We start from the raw sequence: 14,886 nt of genomic DNA, 5'->3' as shown, positions 1-14,886 counted from the left end.
GCGGAACAGCTCGTGTTTCACCCACACACTTAAACATAAAGTGAAGTCTAGTTACCTGTATTAAGTCCATAACTACAGTGATTGTGTGTACCGAGCTCTGAGCATGTGGGTGACCTACGGCTAAATACTGTCCCCGAACACCTCTGCTGCTGCTGCTTCTCTGCTAAATTATGCCTTCTATGTTCTGTTAACCTGGGGATTAATCCCTAAAGCCCTGCCTCTCTGGAGAATAAACAATCCCAGTTTAGTGTGATAGTTTCCTGAGTGGGACAAAGAAAATCCGAAGACAACATTAACACAAAAGCAATGAGTATCACTAAAATGTGTTTAAATGGCTACCATTGCATTTACGGTAAGTGTCTAGACATTTTATGTGGGGGTAGAATAGTGTTGGAGTGACCTGGCTGTAAACCCAACTAACCAACTAAGCTGTGTTGACATTCCGCCGTCAACTGTCCAAGTTTGAAGATTTGCAGCTCTCATTGGAATTCAGGGGGCCGAGCAGCGGCGCGCCTTCAGTGTTATTAGTCTAAAGAGTGGCGCTAGAGCGGCAACAGACCGGTGTTAGTTTTGAAATACAAAACCACAGGATTTTTATCAGTATTATCTCTTGCTGTAAAATAGAACTATATTTTCCTTGTAAACTCCGTGAGGTATTTATTGTCCACGGTGCGCAGGAGGTGGGAGAAGCCCATTAATCTGGAGATTACCGGCAATACTTACGATTTTCTTTTGTTTTAGTGGTTGCTCTTACAGATATTTGTTAGATGCGATACATTTCCAGACATGATGTTAATGTGACTTCATGCTCGCATACATTAAAGACACTGAACGAGAGAGAAAAATATTCTGAATACGTGCAGACATTTTTAAAGAAAGAAACAATAACGGTAAATCCTCATGTACAGTCCAAATGGCATGTCCAGCTGCATCCTGCTGGTTCTTCAGGACATTAAATTACTGCTTTCCTTGTGGTCATCAGCCTGGTCTGACCTCCCATATTGGAGCCTAGCTGTCTCAGACTGATCAGAGACTGTTTTTAGCATTCATTGTCATTGACATGAGGATTTGTCTTGGGCCCCTGAGTGTGCCGCAGTTTGTATAAAATTGTAGGCTTTGTTTGTGTTCTTACGGTTACCGCCCAAGTGACCAGTGGGGAGTGTTTATAGCATCTGGACACTGCCGTGTCGCAGAAAGTACAGTGTCTCGGTGATCGAAAGAAGATATAGTCGGGTTGTGTTTGTGCCAGGCTGCAAGTGTTTATTTGAGCAGGGAAACAGAAAGGTCACTCACCACCTAAAACTAGTAATGGTCAAAACTAATTACCTGTAATTACTGAAAGCTGCAAATTAAACTGTTCTCATAAATTTTGTCCAAGCATACATATTTAAAAACTAGTTCTGTTGTTTTATGTTATGCTGTCGTTCTTGCTAAAAAAGAGAGTATTTTATACCGTTTTATCCAGGATAGGCAGCACAAAATGTTTCCTAAAAGATGGAGTCAAAAAGGCTTCCCCGCTTTTTCCCCAGAATCCGCCGATCAACTACCAACAATATGACCGACATAAAATCTCACGATTTTCTTTTAACTTTTTCTCATTCCTGCCTTTTAGATTATGTCATGTCTATCCATTGAGACTTGTTTACAGTGTCTGAGGTTTTTTTCAAATGATGGGATACAAAACCAGCGACACAGCCAAACCCTGCAATCTGTGATTGTGGTCAGTGTCCTTGAGCAACAGCAGGATAAAGAGGAGAAACGGGGAGGTGGGGGTGGGGGGGGAAGAGGTTGCTGTGATAATGTACATTTAGAGTGTGTGAAATACTAGTATACATAAATCCAGAAGCTCCTCGAGCAGTCAGTTGCGTGACAGTCATAACATAGCGATTATAGCGTTCTGACTATCTATTATTGCACTCCTCTCTATCTACAGACTGTGGGAAGAGAAAGTCCCGGCTCATATCTTGGGTGCCAAAAATCACGCTTTGTTTAAGGCAGTCAGGTTTCCTAGGTTGAAGTCTTCAGACCGTGAAGCCGGCAGATAGAGTACAATTGTCTGCCAGTTGTGTACGACATTATAAACGTCTTTCAATCTATACTTTAGAGCTGGATATGTGTTTAACACTGTTTACTACTTGCAGGTATAATTGGCTACGCCCCGTACATGAACCGAGTGGTTTCCCAGTGGAACCTCCACGACAACGATGACGACCAGCTCTTCTACAGCAAAATGTACCTGGATCCATTACAACGAGTGAGTATCCAGAGTCATCGCCAGCATTTAATCTGAAAACATACCTCAAATGTCCTAAACCAACTTCTCTGTGCTCATGTCTGACAGGAAATTCTCAACATGAGTTTGGACCACAAGTGCCAGATTTTCCAGAACCTGAATGGGGCTGTTGGTGAGAAATCGAAGAAACTGAACCCCATAATTTAATTTCCTGCTCATCTGTATATTTTAAACTCGAGTAACAAAAATCAACACTTTGCTTGAAATAGCTTAAGCCGACATCGCATGCTTTTTTTCTGCTGCCGCGCTCTGTGAATTATGGTATTTCATAAGTTATACGGCCTCGCAGCTCTCGCCCGTGGCGGGATATTCAGTTTTCCGAACCTGGCCTGAAATATCTGGTGTTCCCCCTCCTTTGGCAGATGAAGTGCTTCTCAAATTTGGAACAGAACGAGTGAGAGTTAGAAACACGGCGTACGACTCGCTGCCAGTGGTTGTCCATGGCAACGGAAACACCAAAGTGAGTATGAAATCATGGGTTGGCCTAATGTCGTCTACGTATGGTACAGCAAAGATACTTTGAAGTTAATTATCCCCACCTATGACACCAGCTTTGGCTTGAATTATTGAACACTGCTCTTTCTCTCTCTCTCTCTCTCTCTCTCTCTCTCTCTCTCTCTCTCTCTCTCTCTCTCTCTCTCTCTCTCTCTCTCATTTGCAGATTACTTTTTTGGCCCCTGCCTTTCTTTTTTCTTTTTTTTTTTTTTATCCAACTAACATTAATCACAACGATTACATTCCAGCGTGTATATTACACAAAACTGTTAATGTGGTATTTCCTATAACCTGCCCGTAAAAGCCAGCTAATTATTTAGTAGAGGAGAGCGAAGTCTGGCTAAAAGAAGGCTATAATGCTTCTGTCCATTTGTTCCCCCCAGTTGCTCTTTGCCATCACTAAAAAGCAGGATGTCCATATGATACTGCTCTCCTTCTGCTCTTTTCCTTCCCCTAACTCTCCACGAGTCCTGTTTAAACCGCTAGCCGCCTGTGTCTGGTCGTCCTTGGTAATGAACCAAACCCACCAAACTGTTGAGTCATTCTTCCCACAGGCCTAAACAGCTGGGGTAGAGGCTCCAAATGGGAGATCACAGAATCCATGTCCTAACAGTGGTTTCTACCGCTGGAGCTGCTGAGCCGGACGTCTGACCATTCGTTTATTATTATTATTATTATTATTTTCCAACACTCGTGCCAAGTTCAGCCTGGTGACAAGGACATGATCAGTGTTAATGTCTGCAATAACAGATTGGTAAACGGTAGCACCCAGGAAATTATGTGTTCCCACAAAATGTGTAATATTAAATTCAGAGCAGCAATTGTTGTTTTATGAGTAACGCTGAGAAGAGAAAAAAAAAATGATTACACTAGGATTGTCAAATTTGAGTATCAGTAGAGGAGTCTTTAGTCTGAACTGCAAATTATTCTGTCCAGTGTTCCCCTGTTCCTAAAGTAAATTGGAATATCCACAGTTGTATTCCAGGGTAATATATTCTAAAGACATAATGACATTTTTTTTAAATGCCCTCTGCTGAGACATAAAAAGAGTCATTCATGTGCTTTAATTTCCTTACAGATGTACTTGAACCACTTGGCCAACTACGTTCCCAACACATGGAACTATGAACATGGCTGCAGCCATTGTGACGATGATGTTGTGGACTTGTCCCAGTTAAAAGTAAGTGATTCGAATTAAGTCATTTTCCCTCTATTTGCCCGCCTTTTTAGTCCGTTTTTAGACTGCTGCTGTGGAAAGTTTGTCTTTCGTCTCCATTCCTGTGGACATTGGAAAGGATGAAACACAGCCCGGTCTTGCCATGCAGAAATGAATCATCCATCTATCAGCGACTGTCTAAACAGAAGGACTGGAGCCCCTGCTTGTCCTATTTCAAAAGATAAGCAAGACTGTGTGTGCCTCACACTCGCATTCCAACAATAACAGGTCATGTGCCCGTTCAGCCTTTTGGACCCTTTTAAAAGAGCATAAGTGCGACGGGAGCTACTTGGCGTTAAAGGAAGCACTGCACTGCTGTGGTGCAGGATATGGCTTCTGAGGTTTTCTGAAGGGCTCATTTAAAGGGGTGTCACTGTCGACCAGGCTGCCTTTTAGTGGGCTCCTCAGTATGGGTTCTATCCACAAGAGTAAGTTATAGCGGTTATGCTGAAAATTTGTCACCGAGTTCAGCAAAAGCTGGCAATGTACAGACAGCGAGAAATGGCAGGCACTAGGAAACGTCTCCGGCTGTGTGGTTGTGTCTGTCAAACATGCGACCAAACGTACTTTTTTCTTTGTGGGAAAAGCAGTAAAGAAACACTTGATCTCGGGTCATCTTTGTTTTTATCTGCAGTGTTTTCTGGGAAATGGTTAAAGTGTCCTTACTGTCCAATGACATCTAGGTTTTCACATGACACAAGCACACAATGTCAGTCACAAAATAATATTGTACAATATGAACACAACACATCCTTTAAGGTTTTCTGTAATGCCCCAGGCTCCACAAATAAATGTGCTGCAATAGTTGAACTGGAGCTGATTCAGTACAAACGCAGCTACGTGAAAGGCGTCTCTGTGAAAGCTGCTCTCAGTGACCTTTCATAATGAATGCAGAATGCGCTGCTTCTCAATAATGTGAAGGCATTTCATTCCTCTGTGCCACTCTTGTGTGTTTGAGACAGAGACTGGTGCAAGACCAGGTCATGTGGAAACCCTGGTCAGACTGTCCAGGCCTTTCTTGTGGGGTAAAACCCAGTTCCCAGGCAGTCCTGCTTGGTTCTTTATATACTTTGGTGCTTGAAATTGAGTGTTACAGTCCCAAATACACAAAACTGTGCCAGCCAGACTACTTCACTGTGTACTGTAGTTTTGTCTTATGTGTTTAAAGAAAGTCTAGGTAGGTGTTGCTTCTGTCTTGCATAATAAATGCTTTCGTTTCAGCCCCTTTTTTCACCACTCCTCTCACTTTTCTGCCGGTCCACTGTCTGGCTCGCGCTGACTTTAATGGATGAGTTCCCCTTCATGTGCCTCAAACACAGTCATTGCGGAACTTGCAAATTAGATGGTTCTGCTCGGATCCCTTTTCATCCCTGGCCCAGACCTTTGCTGTGAACTGGTCAAGACGATCAGGAGTCCAGACTGAGCTGTGTGGGCTGGAACTGACTGTCATGGGAAAGTCGTTCCTCCTCTCTTCTCTCTGTCTCTTGCTTTGTTTTGTCTCGCTATTTGTTCTTTAGCCCCAATTGTCTTTGCGTGGTTAATAATAAGCAATGTGCTTACCTATGGGGATCTTATCCGCTCACCAACATCTCTTGGCCTGATCTGTAGAAGCAAGAGATGTACAACGACTGTGCGCACCTAATGAAAATGATAAATGTGAGGCGTTGAAATCCTTTTTAAACATTTAAAACAGAAAACTGCAAAGTATAATAACCAGGATCGCATCTGTTAGTCAAGTGGCGCACTTGTAACAACTTCACTCTTTGTTTGTGAGACAAGAAATGTCAAAATCATCCCTGATCGATGTCAAACAGTGCTGCATTACGAAAACCAGTTGTTTAAAATAGTCCTTATTTCTCTGTCCTCTAATCTAAACAGGAATATCCAAATGTGCAAGTATAATAACCAGGATTACATCTGTTAGTCAAGTGGCGCACTTGTAACAACTTCACTCTTTGTTTGTGAGACAAGAAATGTCAAAATCATCCCTGATCGATGTCAAACAGTGCTGCATTACAAAAACCAGTTGTTTAAAATAATCCTTATTTCTCTGTCCTCTAATCTAAACAGGAATATCCAAATGTGCTGGTCGGAGTATTCATTGAGCAGCCGACTGCATTTCTTCCCGAATTCTTCCACCGGCTGCTGACCCTGGATTATCCCAAGGATAGAGTCCGACTTTTTGTCCACAACAATGTGAGCTTTTCTCCTAGATCTCTACAACAAGCATGGCTCCTCATATGTGACTTCTAATCTATTAATATTGGCTCCCTGCTCAGGAGGTTTACCACGAGAAGCACATCCAGAGGTTCTGGGAAGAGAACAGGAATGTGTTCAACAGCTTCAAAGTTGTGGGACCAGAAGAAAATTTGAGCCAAGGAGAGGCCAGGAACATGGGAATGTATGTGTGCCTCTTCTAAATCTATCGTCTCTCGGAATCTGTGGCTTGAAAATCCAAACAGATGAAACCCGATTGTGATTACGTTGGCCCTGATTAACCGTGAATTGCTTTTAAACATAAAAATGGTGCTCGCATCATTTCTATTTAAGAAAACAGTCATCTTTGTTGCTGAACGAAGTATAATACGCTAGTGTTTGGTTTCCTAGGTCATTTATTGTTCCCGGTTACATCATATATACAGTGCGGTTGGAACACGCTCGCCTCAACATTTTGCTCTTGTGGGTTTTGATCATGTGCTGTCCATTACATGGACCGTAGGGAAGTGTTGATGTGATATACCAGACAGCAGTCCCACAGCTGTAATCGCCCTCATCATTTAAGAGTTGCAATTGAAAAGTTCTGAGACTGTTCTTGTCAAATTCAAACGGAGCGCAGCACTTTGACACAATCTGAGCAAGGGGAAGTGATCAAATTAAGTGGTTTGATCAACACCTGTATTTTTGCATGTTTTTGTGACTACTGGTACACGTGATTTCGCCACGGACCTAAAACTGGAGCAGAAAGTGAACATCGAATTTTGTGGTAAACTTGGGAAGGAAATCGGCAGCACCCCCTCTACCAATGTAATTGGTACTGTAAATCACAGATTTTAGGTGCTATTGATACCGACTACTAAAATGCTGGTATCGTGACAATCCTACAAGGCGGGAGCTCTGGGAGAAGTGTATCGCTGCGCAGGGGGACAAACTTTGAAGGCGAAAGCAGCCGGTTTGAAATCAGCTGTGGTTTTATGTGGTCGTAGGCACAGTCTCTAAACCTTTTGATTGCATCTCGTGCTATTATGCGCACCTTCCTCTCATCGCTCAGTGTTGAGTAACAGTCGGTTGTCAATCGGATAATTCAGTCTGTGAGGCCTCATCACCGAGATCCCATTAAAAGCACAGCATCCCTAAAGCATCGGTCAGGACGGCCCTATAATGAAGACGTCTAAGGTTTAATAGCAGTCTCTAATCTTCCTAAAATCTCATCATCCGCTGCAGCTTTAAAGATACTCACTGAGAGTCGGACTCTGCAATTGAAAATTGCATCTTATATTTAGAAGCTGATAAATTTGAACTTGTGACAGTGATTACTTCCAAGTATTTCATTGACTGTAATCAGCCCTGGATTGACAAATAACTACTTTCTCTGCCACGTCTGTGTTTTTCATTTCATTAGGGATCTTTGCCGCAAGGACGCGACATGCGACTACTACTTCAGCATAGATTCAGACGTCATGCTCACCAACAGACAGACGGTGAAGCTCCTCATTGAGCAAAACAGGTAATGACACAGTAACTACGGTGGCAGCCACGTTGGAACCTGTTCCAACAAACCTCCTTTGGAGTTGTTGGGATCATTGAGCCATTGAATTTATCCCTCAAGTAGCAAAACCACAGGAACATTACGGCTGGGTGAATGAAAGTCAAAAATAAGTTGCCCTGGCTTCCTGTTTTTGCCCGGCCACATGGAAACAGGGAACGAGTCTGCTGCACTAACCCCGAAATGCCACTTTGCATTATACAAAAAAACAAACATGCAAAGCCTTTTTTCTCTTCTGCAGCTTATGATTGTGAAGAAAGCTTCCCGTAAACGAGATGTCATTGCGGCTGTGGCATGGCATTGTGACCTAGTGGATGCATGCAAGCCAAAAAAGCCTTTGTAGGATATTTTAAGGCAGTGTGAGAATCCTCTGCTGGCACAAGTGTTCTGGAAGGAACACTTTAATCTATGTTCACCAAGATAATTTACTGTCGGTAGTACTGTAGTGCATCCATGCCAACCGACACTGTGATTTATGGTTCGATTATTTCAAGTCTGCCATGTTTATTTAAAAGGGGGAAAAAAAAACAGTTTCATTGTGGTTTGGGTGGAAAGATCCTGTGTTACTGTATTTCACGCAAATTCAAGACCATATTTCTGGGCTTAAAGATGAGAAAAGAAAAGGAAAGAAAAGCCTGCAGCAGCAGGACGTTACTCTCATTTGATTCCAGTCCAGCATGATGTGCAGGTCTGGTTTGCATCATGCATTTCTATGATGTGTTACTGACTTGGCAGTGATCATATCTTTCCAGCTAAAGGCTTCACCACTATGAGACCCGGGACTTTTATCTGCTCTGACAGAATTACCATCTCTCTACTCTGTCTCCCGCTTCCCGACAGAAAAATAATTGGTCCCCTTGTCACTCGTCACGGCAAGCTGTGGTCCAACTTCTGGGGAGCCTTGAGTCTGGATGGCTATTACGCTCGCTCGGAAGATTATGTCGACATCGTGCAGAGAAAACGTGTGTAAGTCACAAGAGCAGCAAGGTTACGCAAAGCTTTGCACCGTTCACGCACCTGCACGCACGTCCACGTTTGTCAATAAATCTCGTCGCGTTGCACTGAAACACCGGACCCATGTCTAGCCGTAAACGACAAGACAGATCAGTTGTTCGTTTTATGAGCTACATCCCAGACAACACATTTCAAGAGGCACGGAAGCTACATCCTACCCGAGCAGTGATTTAGTACCGAGCGTCAAAGCCTGTGGCGTCAAAAGTGTTGTTGTCAAGTTCGCGCCCTCTCTCTGACTGACTGTATTTAAAAAGAAGTTAAAAGGGCATCCAGATGGCGCAGAAGAACAAACTCACCCACCACAGAAACCCTGATTTAAAACTGCCAAATGACCACCGCATTTCGCTTGGTGCCTCATTTCACCACACGGTTCTCCAGCATGCTCGCCAGTCCCTCCTACACCTGTATATCGACACTTGGTACGAACGATGAAAACGTAAATAGAAACCTCCTCCGGCATTCCACGAATGCAGATTTTCATGGTTTCTTACTCCCCATTTTCTGTGCCTTGTTGTTTCTAGGGGTCTGTGGAACATTCCTTACATGGCCCATGTATACCTCGTCAAGGGAAGTGTCTTAAGGAATGAGCTGAAAGAAAGGAACTACTTTGTTCTGGAGAAACTGGACCCAGATATGTCTCTGTGTAGGAATGCCAGAGAAATGGTAAGAAGGGCAAAGCCTCCATCTTTAGGGATTCATGTGTCAGGGTTGTGAACGTATTTCAGTATTAGTGTATTTAAAACACAAACGCTACCTGTTCTTTAAAAAATATGCCAGCATAAGGACGTAGACATTGAAAGGGATGTTTATAGCAGGAAATTCAATTCTGTATTGACGTAGTGAAAGGAAAAGGGCTAGTTTAGAAATGCAACGAACGTTACTGCTGACGAGAACCGACAGCCGAACGGAAACCAAAGACGGGCAAGTATGAGTGTTTTAAAACGTCTTTGTCTGTCACCAAGGCATGACGCCTCTCCTCTGTTTGTAGTTGCTCTACGGTGCAGTAAGGTTTTCTGCTCCATTTCTATCCCATCATCCTTCACTTTCTTTTGCCCACACTGTCATGACCACGGTCAGCGCAAGCGGTTGCGATGCCTGGCGGGCCGGAAGATGAAAACCTGTCTCGTCTGTTGCGCGTTTTCTTTTTTTTTTCCCTTTTCCTTCTCGCTCACAAACTGTTCACTCAAGCTGCGCTCTTGTGTCACCGACATGCTACCTGTGCTCAGCACTAAACAACTACCACGCTCGATCCAAACTCGGCGCACATTTGGATCGCTTGGCCTTTCCGCCCCCATCCCCCAGCATGCGTTCCTCCCACGCTAACCCACAAAAACATCAGCTTCAGAGGGAGTTTTGCTCCTTTCTCATGCAGCCGTATTTCCTCTCCTACTGAGTTCCTGTGTTTGTGACATATATATTTCAGCTGTCACCCTGTTTCTTATTCTGAAGTCATAATTTATGTTATCCTTTTTTTTTTACATGATGCTTCTCCTTTATTTTAGACCAGTCACAGAGAAAAAGACTCCCCTTCTCCGGAATCATTCCATATGCTCAGGCCCCCAAAGGTTTCCATTTGTTTTAATTATTCTGCTTTCTGAAACATGCTTTTCCAATGGGTTAGCACTCCGAGGCTGATCTGAGCTTTGGCTCATTTCATAGGCAGACTCTACCTCACGTGCAAAAGACTTGTACCTGATGTGACTGAAGATTTCTTGGCACTTCCGTGTTAAGTTAGTTCTGTATGTTCCTAGTTTTTCTTGTTCAAAGAATCACAGAATTTTGGTGTTTTCTACACTAGATTCTCCATTGGAAATTATATTATTTATTATTTCAGATTGGGGTCACATATTAATTATATACATTTAATAACTGAGTTGCTGTCCATATCGATGCCTCTGTCCTAGCAGACGAAATTATGATGACTGGCAGCTCTTTGGAAATTGATGTTGACTTCTTGCCCGTGATGAGTTTCGATCTAAAAGCAGATTTTGTCTCAGCTAGAAAAAAAAAGAGAAAGATCCGTTTTCTGTCCTGTTTGTATAATCGCTTCAAAGAGGAGATCACGGAGGAGAAAGAAGGTTGGAGAGAGTCAGTCCACATGCAAGTCCCCTGTCCTGATGCTTTACCCCGAACAGCCAAACCTCACAGCAAACACATGTAACCAGCTGCTCCCTCTACACACACCCAGACTGTTCTCAGACTAGGCTCTGACTCTTTTCTTTTCACTCATCGACCGGCATCTGGTCTAAATTACAACTTTCACAAAATGAAGTTGCACGTTAGTAATTCGGAAACTGACACCCTGAGATTGCAAAACCACCCCTAATTTATCATTTTTTTTGGTCATACACAAAGCCTAGTCTGATAGTGAGTCCAATTCCACTCCCACTCAGCGCCTCCGTATGCTTCACAGTTAAGGGAATATCATTCCCAGATTTGCTTTGTCCCAAGCTACCCAGCACCCTCTCTGTTCCTGTTTTCCCTCTCCTCTACCCTCCCTGCCCCCCCCCCCCAACCTTGTCCCGTTCCCAACCCACCAACAACCCCCCCTGCAGCCCACCACCCATAAATAATCACGGATTATTTATACAGCATCTGTGTCTGCGTTGGTTCTGTCCCGAGTTCAAAACAATCGATTTCAGTGTGTTCAAACACACTGAAATCAGTCTTCTCATTTTTCTAAATGAAGCTCTTCTATAACAGTTTGTCAGTATTTACGCAAGAGTTAAACACCGATGGGGTGTCCATGTGCCATAGATCTGCATGTGTTATGGTTATGTAGATATATTTCTGTCATGAAATCCTGCCTGTGAGACTTTAGAGGTTTTATGGTCTCTAACTTTTATGAAACTGACTAACTTTTTCCTGTTTGCTGCAGGGAGTCTTCATGTACATAACAAACCGTCACGACTTCGGGAGGCTCATTTCCACAGCCAATTATAACATTTCTCATTACAACAACGACTTGTGGCAGATATTTGAAAACCCAGTGGTAAGTCATTATTATCTCCCATTATTCTTCCACTACAAAGAAAAAAAAGAAAAAAAAAAAAGTCATTTATCAGGAATAGCCGAGATAAACAACAGCCACCTGTACCATAATGGAAGGATTACAGATGTGAGGCGTTTCTGAAATAATAAGGCTCCGGTCTGATAAGGTCTTATGATTCAGGCTTCCACTTTATTTGGTGAGATCTGCCCTGTGGGAGAGGGGGGGGGGTTAGCTCTGTGAGGTATGCAGGTCAGCAAGCAGTGCAAAAAAAAAGAAAAAGAGTTGGCCTCTAATCTGAAATTCTTTGTAATTGCAGGACTGGAGGGAGAAGTACATCCACCCAAACTACACCCGAATTTTCACGGAAAACTACATGGAAGAGGTTTGTATTTACAGTTGCCGTGTGTATGCGCATGTCTTCAAGATCCAGATGTCGACGGAGATACGGCGAGAGAGAGAGAATGACATAATGTCGCAGAGAAATCCCAACATCTGGTTTTTATCATAAATGGGTATTACATTACAGACACTACAGCTCCAGGTGTGCGAGTCGATTGTCAGTAATCTTTCTGTGCGTATTGCAGCCTTGTCCAGACGTGTTCTGGTTCCCCGTCTTCTCACAGAAGGCTTGTGATGAACTAGTGGAGGAGATGGAGCACTACGGTTCGTGGTCCGGAGGAAGACACGAGGTCAGTACTGTTTCGCTCAGGTTCCCCGAACACAGACCTGCGGTCATAAACACTGCAGGCACAGTGCCGCACTGTGGTCGCACGTTCAACACATCTTTGTAAGGGGGGGGCAGGAATCTGCGAAGAAAAATATGATGGCTGCAAATCATTATTTCCATTCTCCTTTAAAAAGTTATATTGCGAGACTTTTAAATTTTAGCACGTCTCCCGCGGTAGTCTAGTGTGTGAGCATGCCATTTGCTAGCACCACCAGCCTAGCATGGCAAAAAAAAAAAAAAAAATCGAAAGGGATTCTTCTAATAATGATATGAGAGGGAAAAAATATACAAAATAATTTCTAGAATTTTCATTAGATACATACATTTTTTTTTTTTTTTTTTTTTTTAATTGTTCTGTCAAATTGGCCAAATATAAATCAGCTGGTCATTTTAGTGCTAAATAACACCCGTCCGTTTGTGACCATAAGTTACGCATCATTTACAGCCCTGAAAACATTCACAGCTTGCCTGATTTGGGAAATGATCACGGTAAAGATGAAGCCTTCAGTGTCTCCGTGTGGTGTTGCGTTGCATGCGTGTCGTATTTGATCAGACCCAGACACCGACACAAAGAAGTGGAAGTAAGGAAATAATACGTCATGCTGGAGTGTAAACTTTGTACTGGCCGCCATGTCTTTGTTGTCTCAGACGGCTGGATCAGCTGTTCTTGTTACACCCATGCGTGGGGTTAAATGTCGGGACACGTGTAGCGAGCGGTATATTATTCTTTTAAAATCGTCATGCTCCGTGTTACGACCCACACAGACACCTGACAAGTGTCCAGAGTACATAAATCATTTTACTACCATCATCTCCAGGTCCGCCATATAAATACAATAAATTAAAGGGTTATGAGTTGGTGTTTTTTTTTTTCTTTTTTTATGGTGTCTTAATTTGTGTGGCCTGTTTTATGTAGTTGAAACTGGTCAAGCAAAGTATCTCGAAGTTTGCCTGGAAGTCTAAACGTGTACAGATTGATTCTGGGAAAGGACTGAGCTGGATGACTCATTAGGCCTCGTACAGGCAGACAAACGTACAGCCTGCGGTTTTAAGAGCGCGCGCATGCGGACACGTCATCATCATCATCACCACCATCATCAATTTGAAAACTGTGGTCACAGACATTGAGGACAGTGGGTCATTTGTTCCATCGTTAATCACACTGCAGCGGGCTTTATTTTCTCTTCCTTTCCTCAGGACAAGAGGATCTCCGGAGGGTACGAAACCGTGCCGACGGACGACATTCATATGAAGCAAATTGGATTCGACAAAGAGTGGTTGCACTTCATCCGCGAGTTCATATCCCCCGTCACGTTAAAAGTGTTCTCTGGCTATTACACAAAGGTTAGTGCGACCTCGCGGAGAAATGAAGGGGGAAAAAAAATAAACAATAAACCCCCACCTTCTATTTTCAGCTTTATTGAACTAAAACAGAAAAAGAAAAAGAAAAAAAAGTTCATTCTTTACATGTTTTGACTCGTGTGTGACATTCCTCGAAGAAATGCGAGTTTAGACCGTCTCTGACAGATCATTTTTGAAAGACACACTAACCGTCAGCTAACGTGGCGTATTTCTGTGGCAGGGTTACGCCATAATGAACTTTGTTGTAAAATACACGCCGGGGAGGCAATCGTACTTACGGCCCCACCACGACTCGTCCACCTTCACCATCAACATCGCCCTCAACAACAAAGACACAGACTTTCAGGTGAGGAGGTGCATTATGGGTCGTGCTCATATTGTGCCGAGTGGAATGCCATCTGGATATCATCAAATTCAATCTCACTTACATCATCATCATCCCCCCCCCCCCCAATACTCCGAACCCCATGACTTATTTAACGAGCATTAATGAAATATTAACCCTGCACAACCACTTTCTGTTACTTCCCGTCTTGTTTTTAGGGGGGCGGCTGCCGTTTCCACAGGTATAACTGCTCCATAGAGTCGCCGAGGAAAGGCTGGAGCTTCATGCACCCAGGACGACTGACTCATCTCCACGAAGGCCTACCCACCACCAACGGCACCCGCTACATAGCAGTGTCCTTCATCGATCCTTGAGCGGTCTGATTAGGATGTAGATTAGTTTTCTGACCATGCTTTGCTTCTTTTTTTTTTTTTTTTTTTTTTTTTCCCTCCTCAAAGTGTTTGTTCGGTTTTGTCGTTTGAAGTTCTGCGCCAGATGTGTTGCTGATGCTTTTTTTTTTCTTTCTTTTTTTTTTTAGAGCAATTGCTTTAAAAGAATAAAGGAATAATTTCAAAGAATCTCTGTCAAACAGAGTGGGGAGTGGCAAGGGAAGTGACAAAAGTGATTAATACTTTAGATACACACAATTTTAGAGAGAAAAGTAAATGCTGGGCCACAGTCCCATTAAAACCTTCAAAA

General features: G+C 43.2%; 2 protein-coding genes across 2 annotated transcripts in view; both read left to right on the top strand.

The window, feature by feature from the left end:
• The window catches only part of plod2 (procollagen-lysine, 2-oxoglutarate 5-dioxygenase 2), a 30,782-nt gene extending 16,026 nt beyond the window's left edge, over positions 1–14,756 (top strand). The window contains exons 5-20 of the mRNA XM_069703524.1: positions 2,142–2,254; positions 2,342–2,405; positions 2,656–2,753; positions 3,867–3,968; positions 6,075–6,200; positions 6,284–6,405; positions 7,624–7,728; positions 8,608–8,733; positions 9,303–9,444; positions 10,284–10,346; positions 11,660–11,773; positions 12,090–12,155; positions 12,358–12,462; positions 13,698–13,844; positions 14,083–14,208; positions 14,406–14,756. Of these exons, the coding sequence (XP_069559625.1) occupies positions 2,142–2,254; positions 2,342–2,405; positions 2,656–2,753; positions 3,867–3,968; positions 6,075–6,200; positions 6,284–6,405; positions 7,624–7,728; positions 8,608–8,733; positions 9,303–9,444; positions 10,284–10,346; positions 11,660–11,773; positions 12,090–12,155; positions 12,358–12,462; positions 13,698–13,844; positions 14,083–14,208; positions 14,406–14,561 (1,775 nt within the window). The 3' untranslated portion in view covers positions 14,562–14,756. The remainder of the gene's footprint in view (positions 1–2,141; positions 2,255–2,341; positions 2,406–2,655; positions 2,754–3,866; positions 3,969–6,074; positions 6,201–6,283; positions 6,406–7,623; positions 7,729–8,607; positions 8,734–9,302; positions 9,445–10,283; positions 10,347–11,659; positions 11,774–12,089; positions 12,156–12,357; positions 12,463–13,697; positions 13,845–14,082; positions 14,209–14,405) is intronic.
• The window catches only part of LOC138623826 (phospholipid scramblase 1), a 179,529-nt gene that overhangs the window by 30,824 nt on the left and 133,819 nt on the right, over positions 1–14,886 (top strand). The window lies entirely within an intron of this gene.

The sequence above is a fragment of the Brachyistius frenatus genome, unplaced genomic scaffold (genome assembly GCF_029030835.1).
Source record: "Brachyistius frenatus isolate BFR_SWC_R1_liver_20210118 unplaced genomic scaffold, ASM2903083v1 Contig_47, whole genome shotgun sequence".
Classification (NCBI taxonomy): Eukaryota; Metazoa; Chordata; class Actinopteri; family Embiotocidae; genus Brachyistius; species Brachyistius frenatus.
Note: the sequence above shows the minus strand (reverse complement) of the source record. Positions and strands in the feature narration are given on the sequence as shown.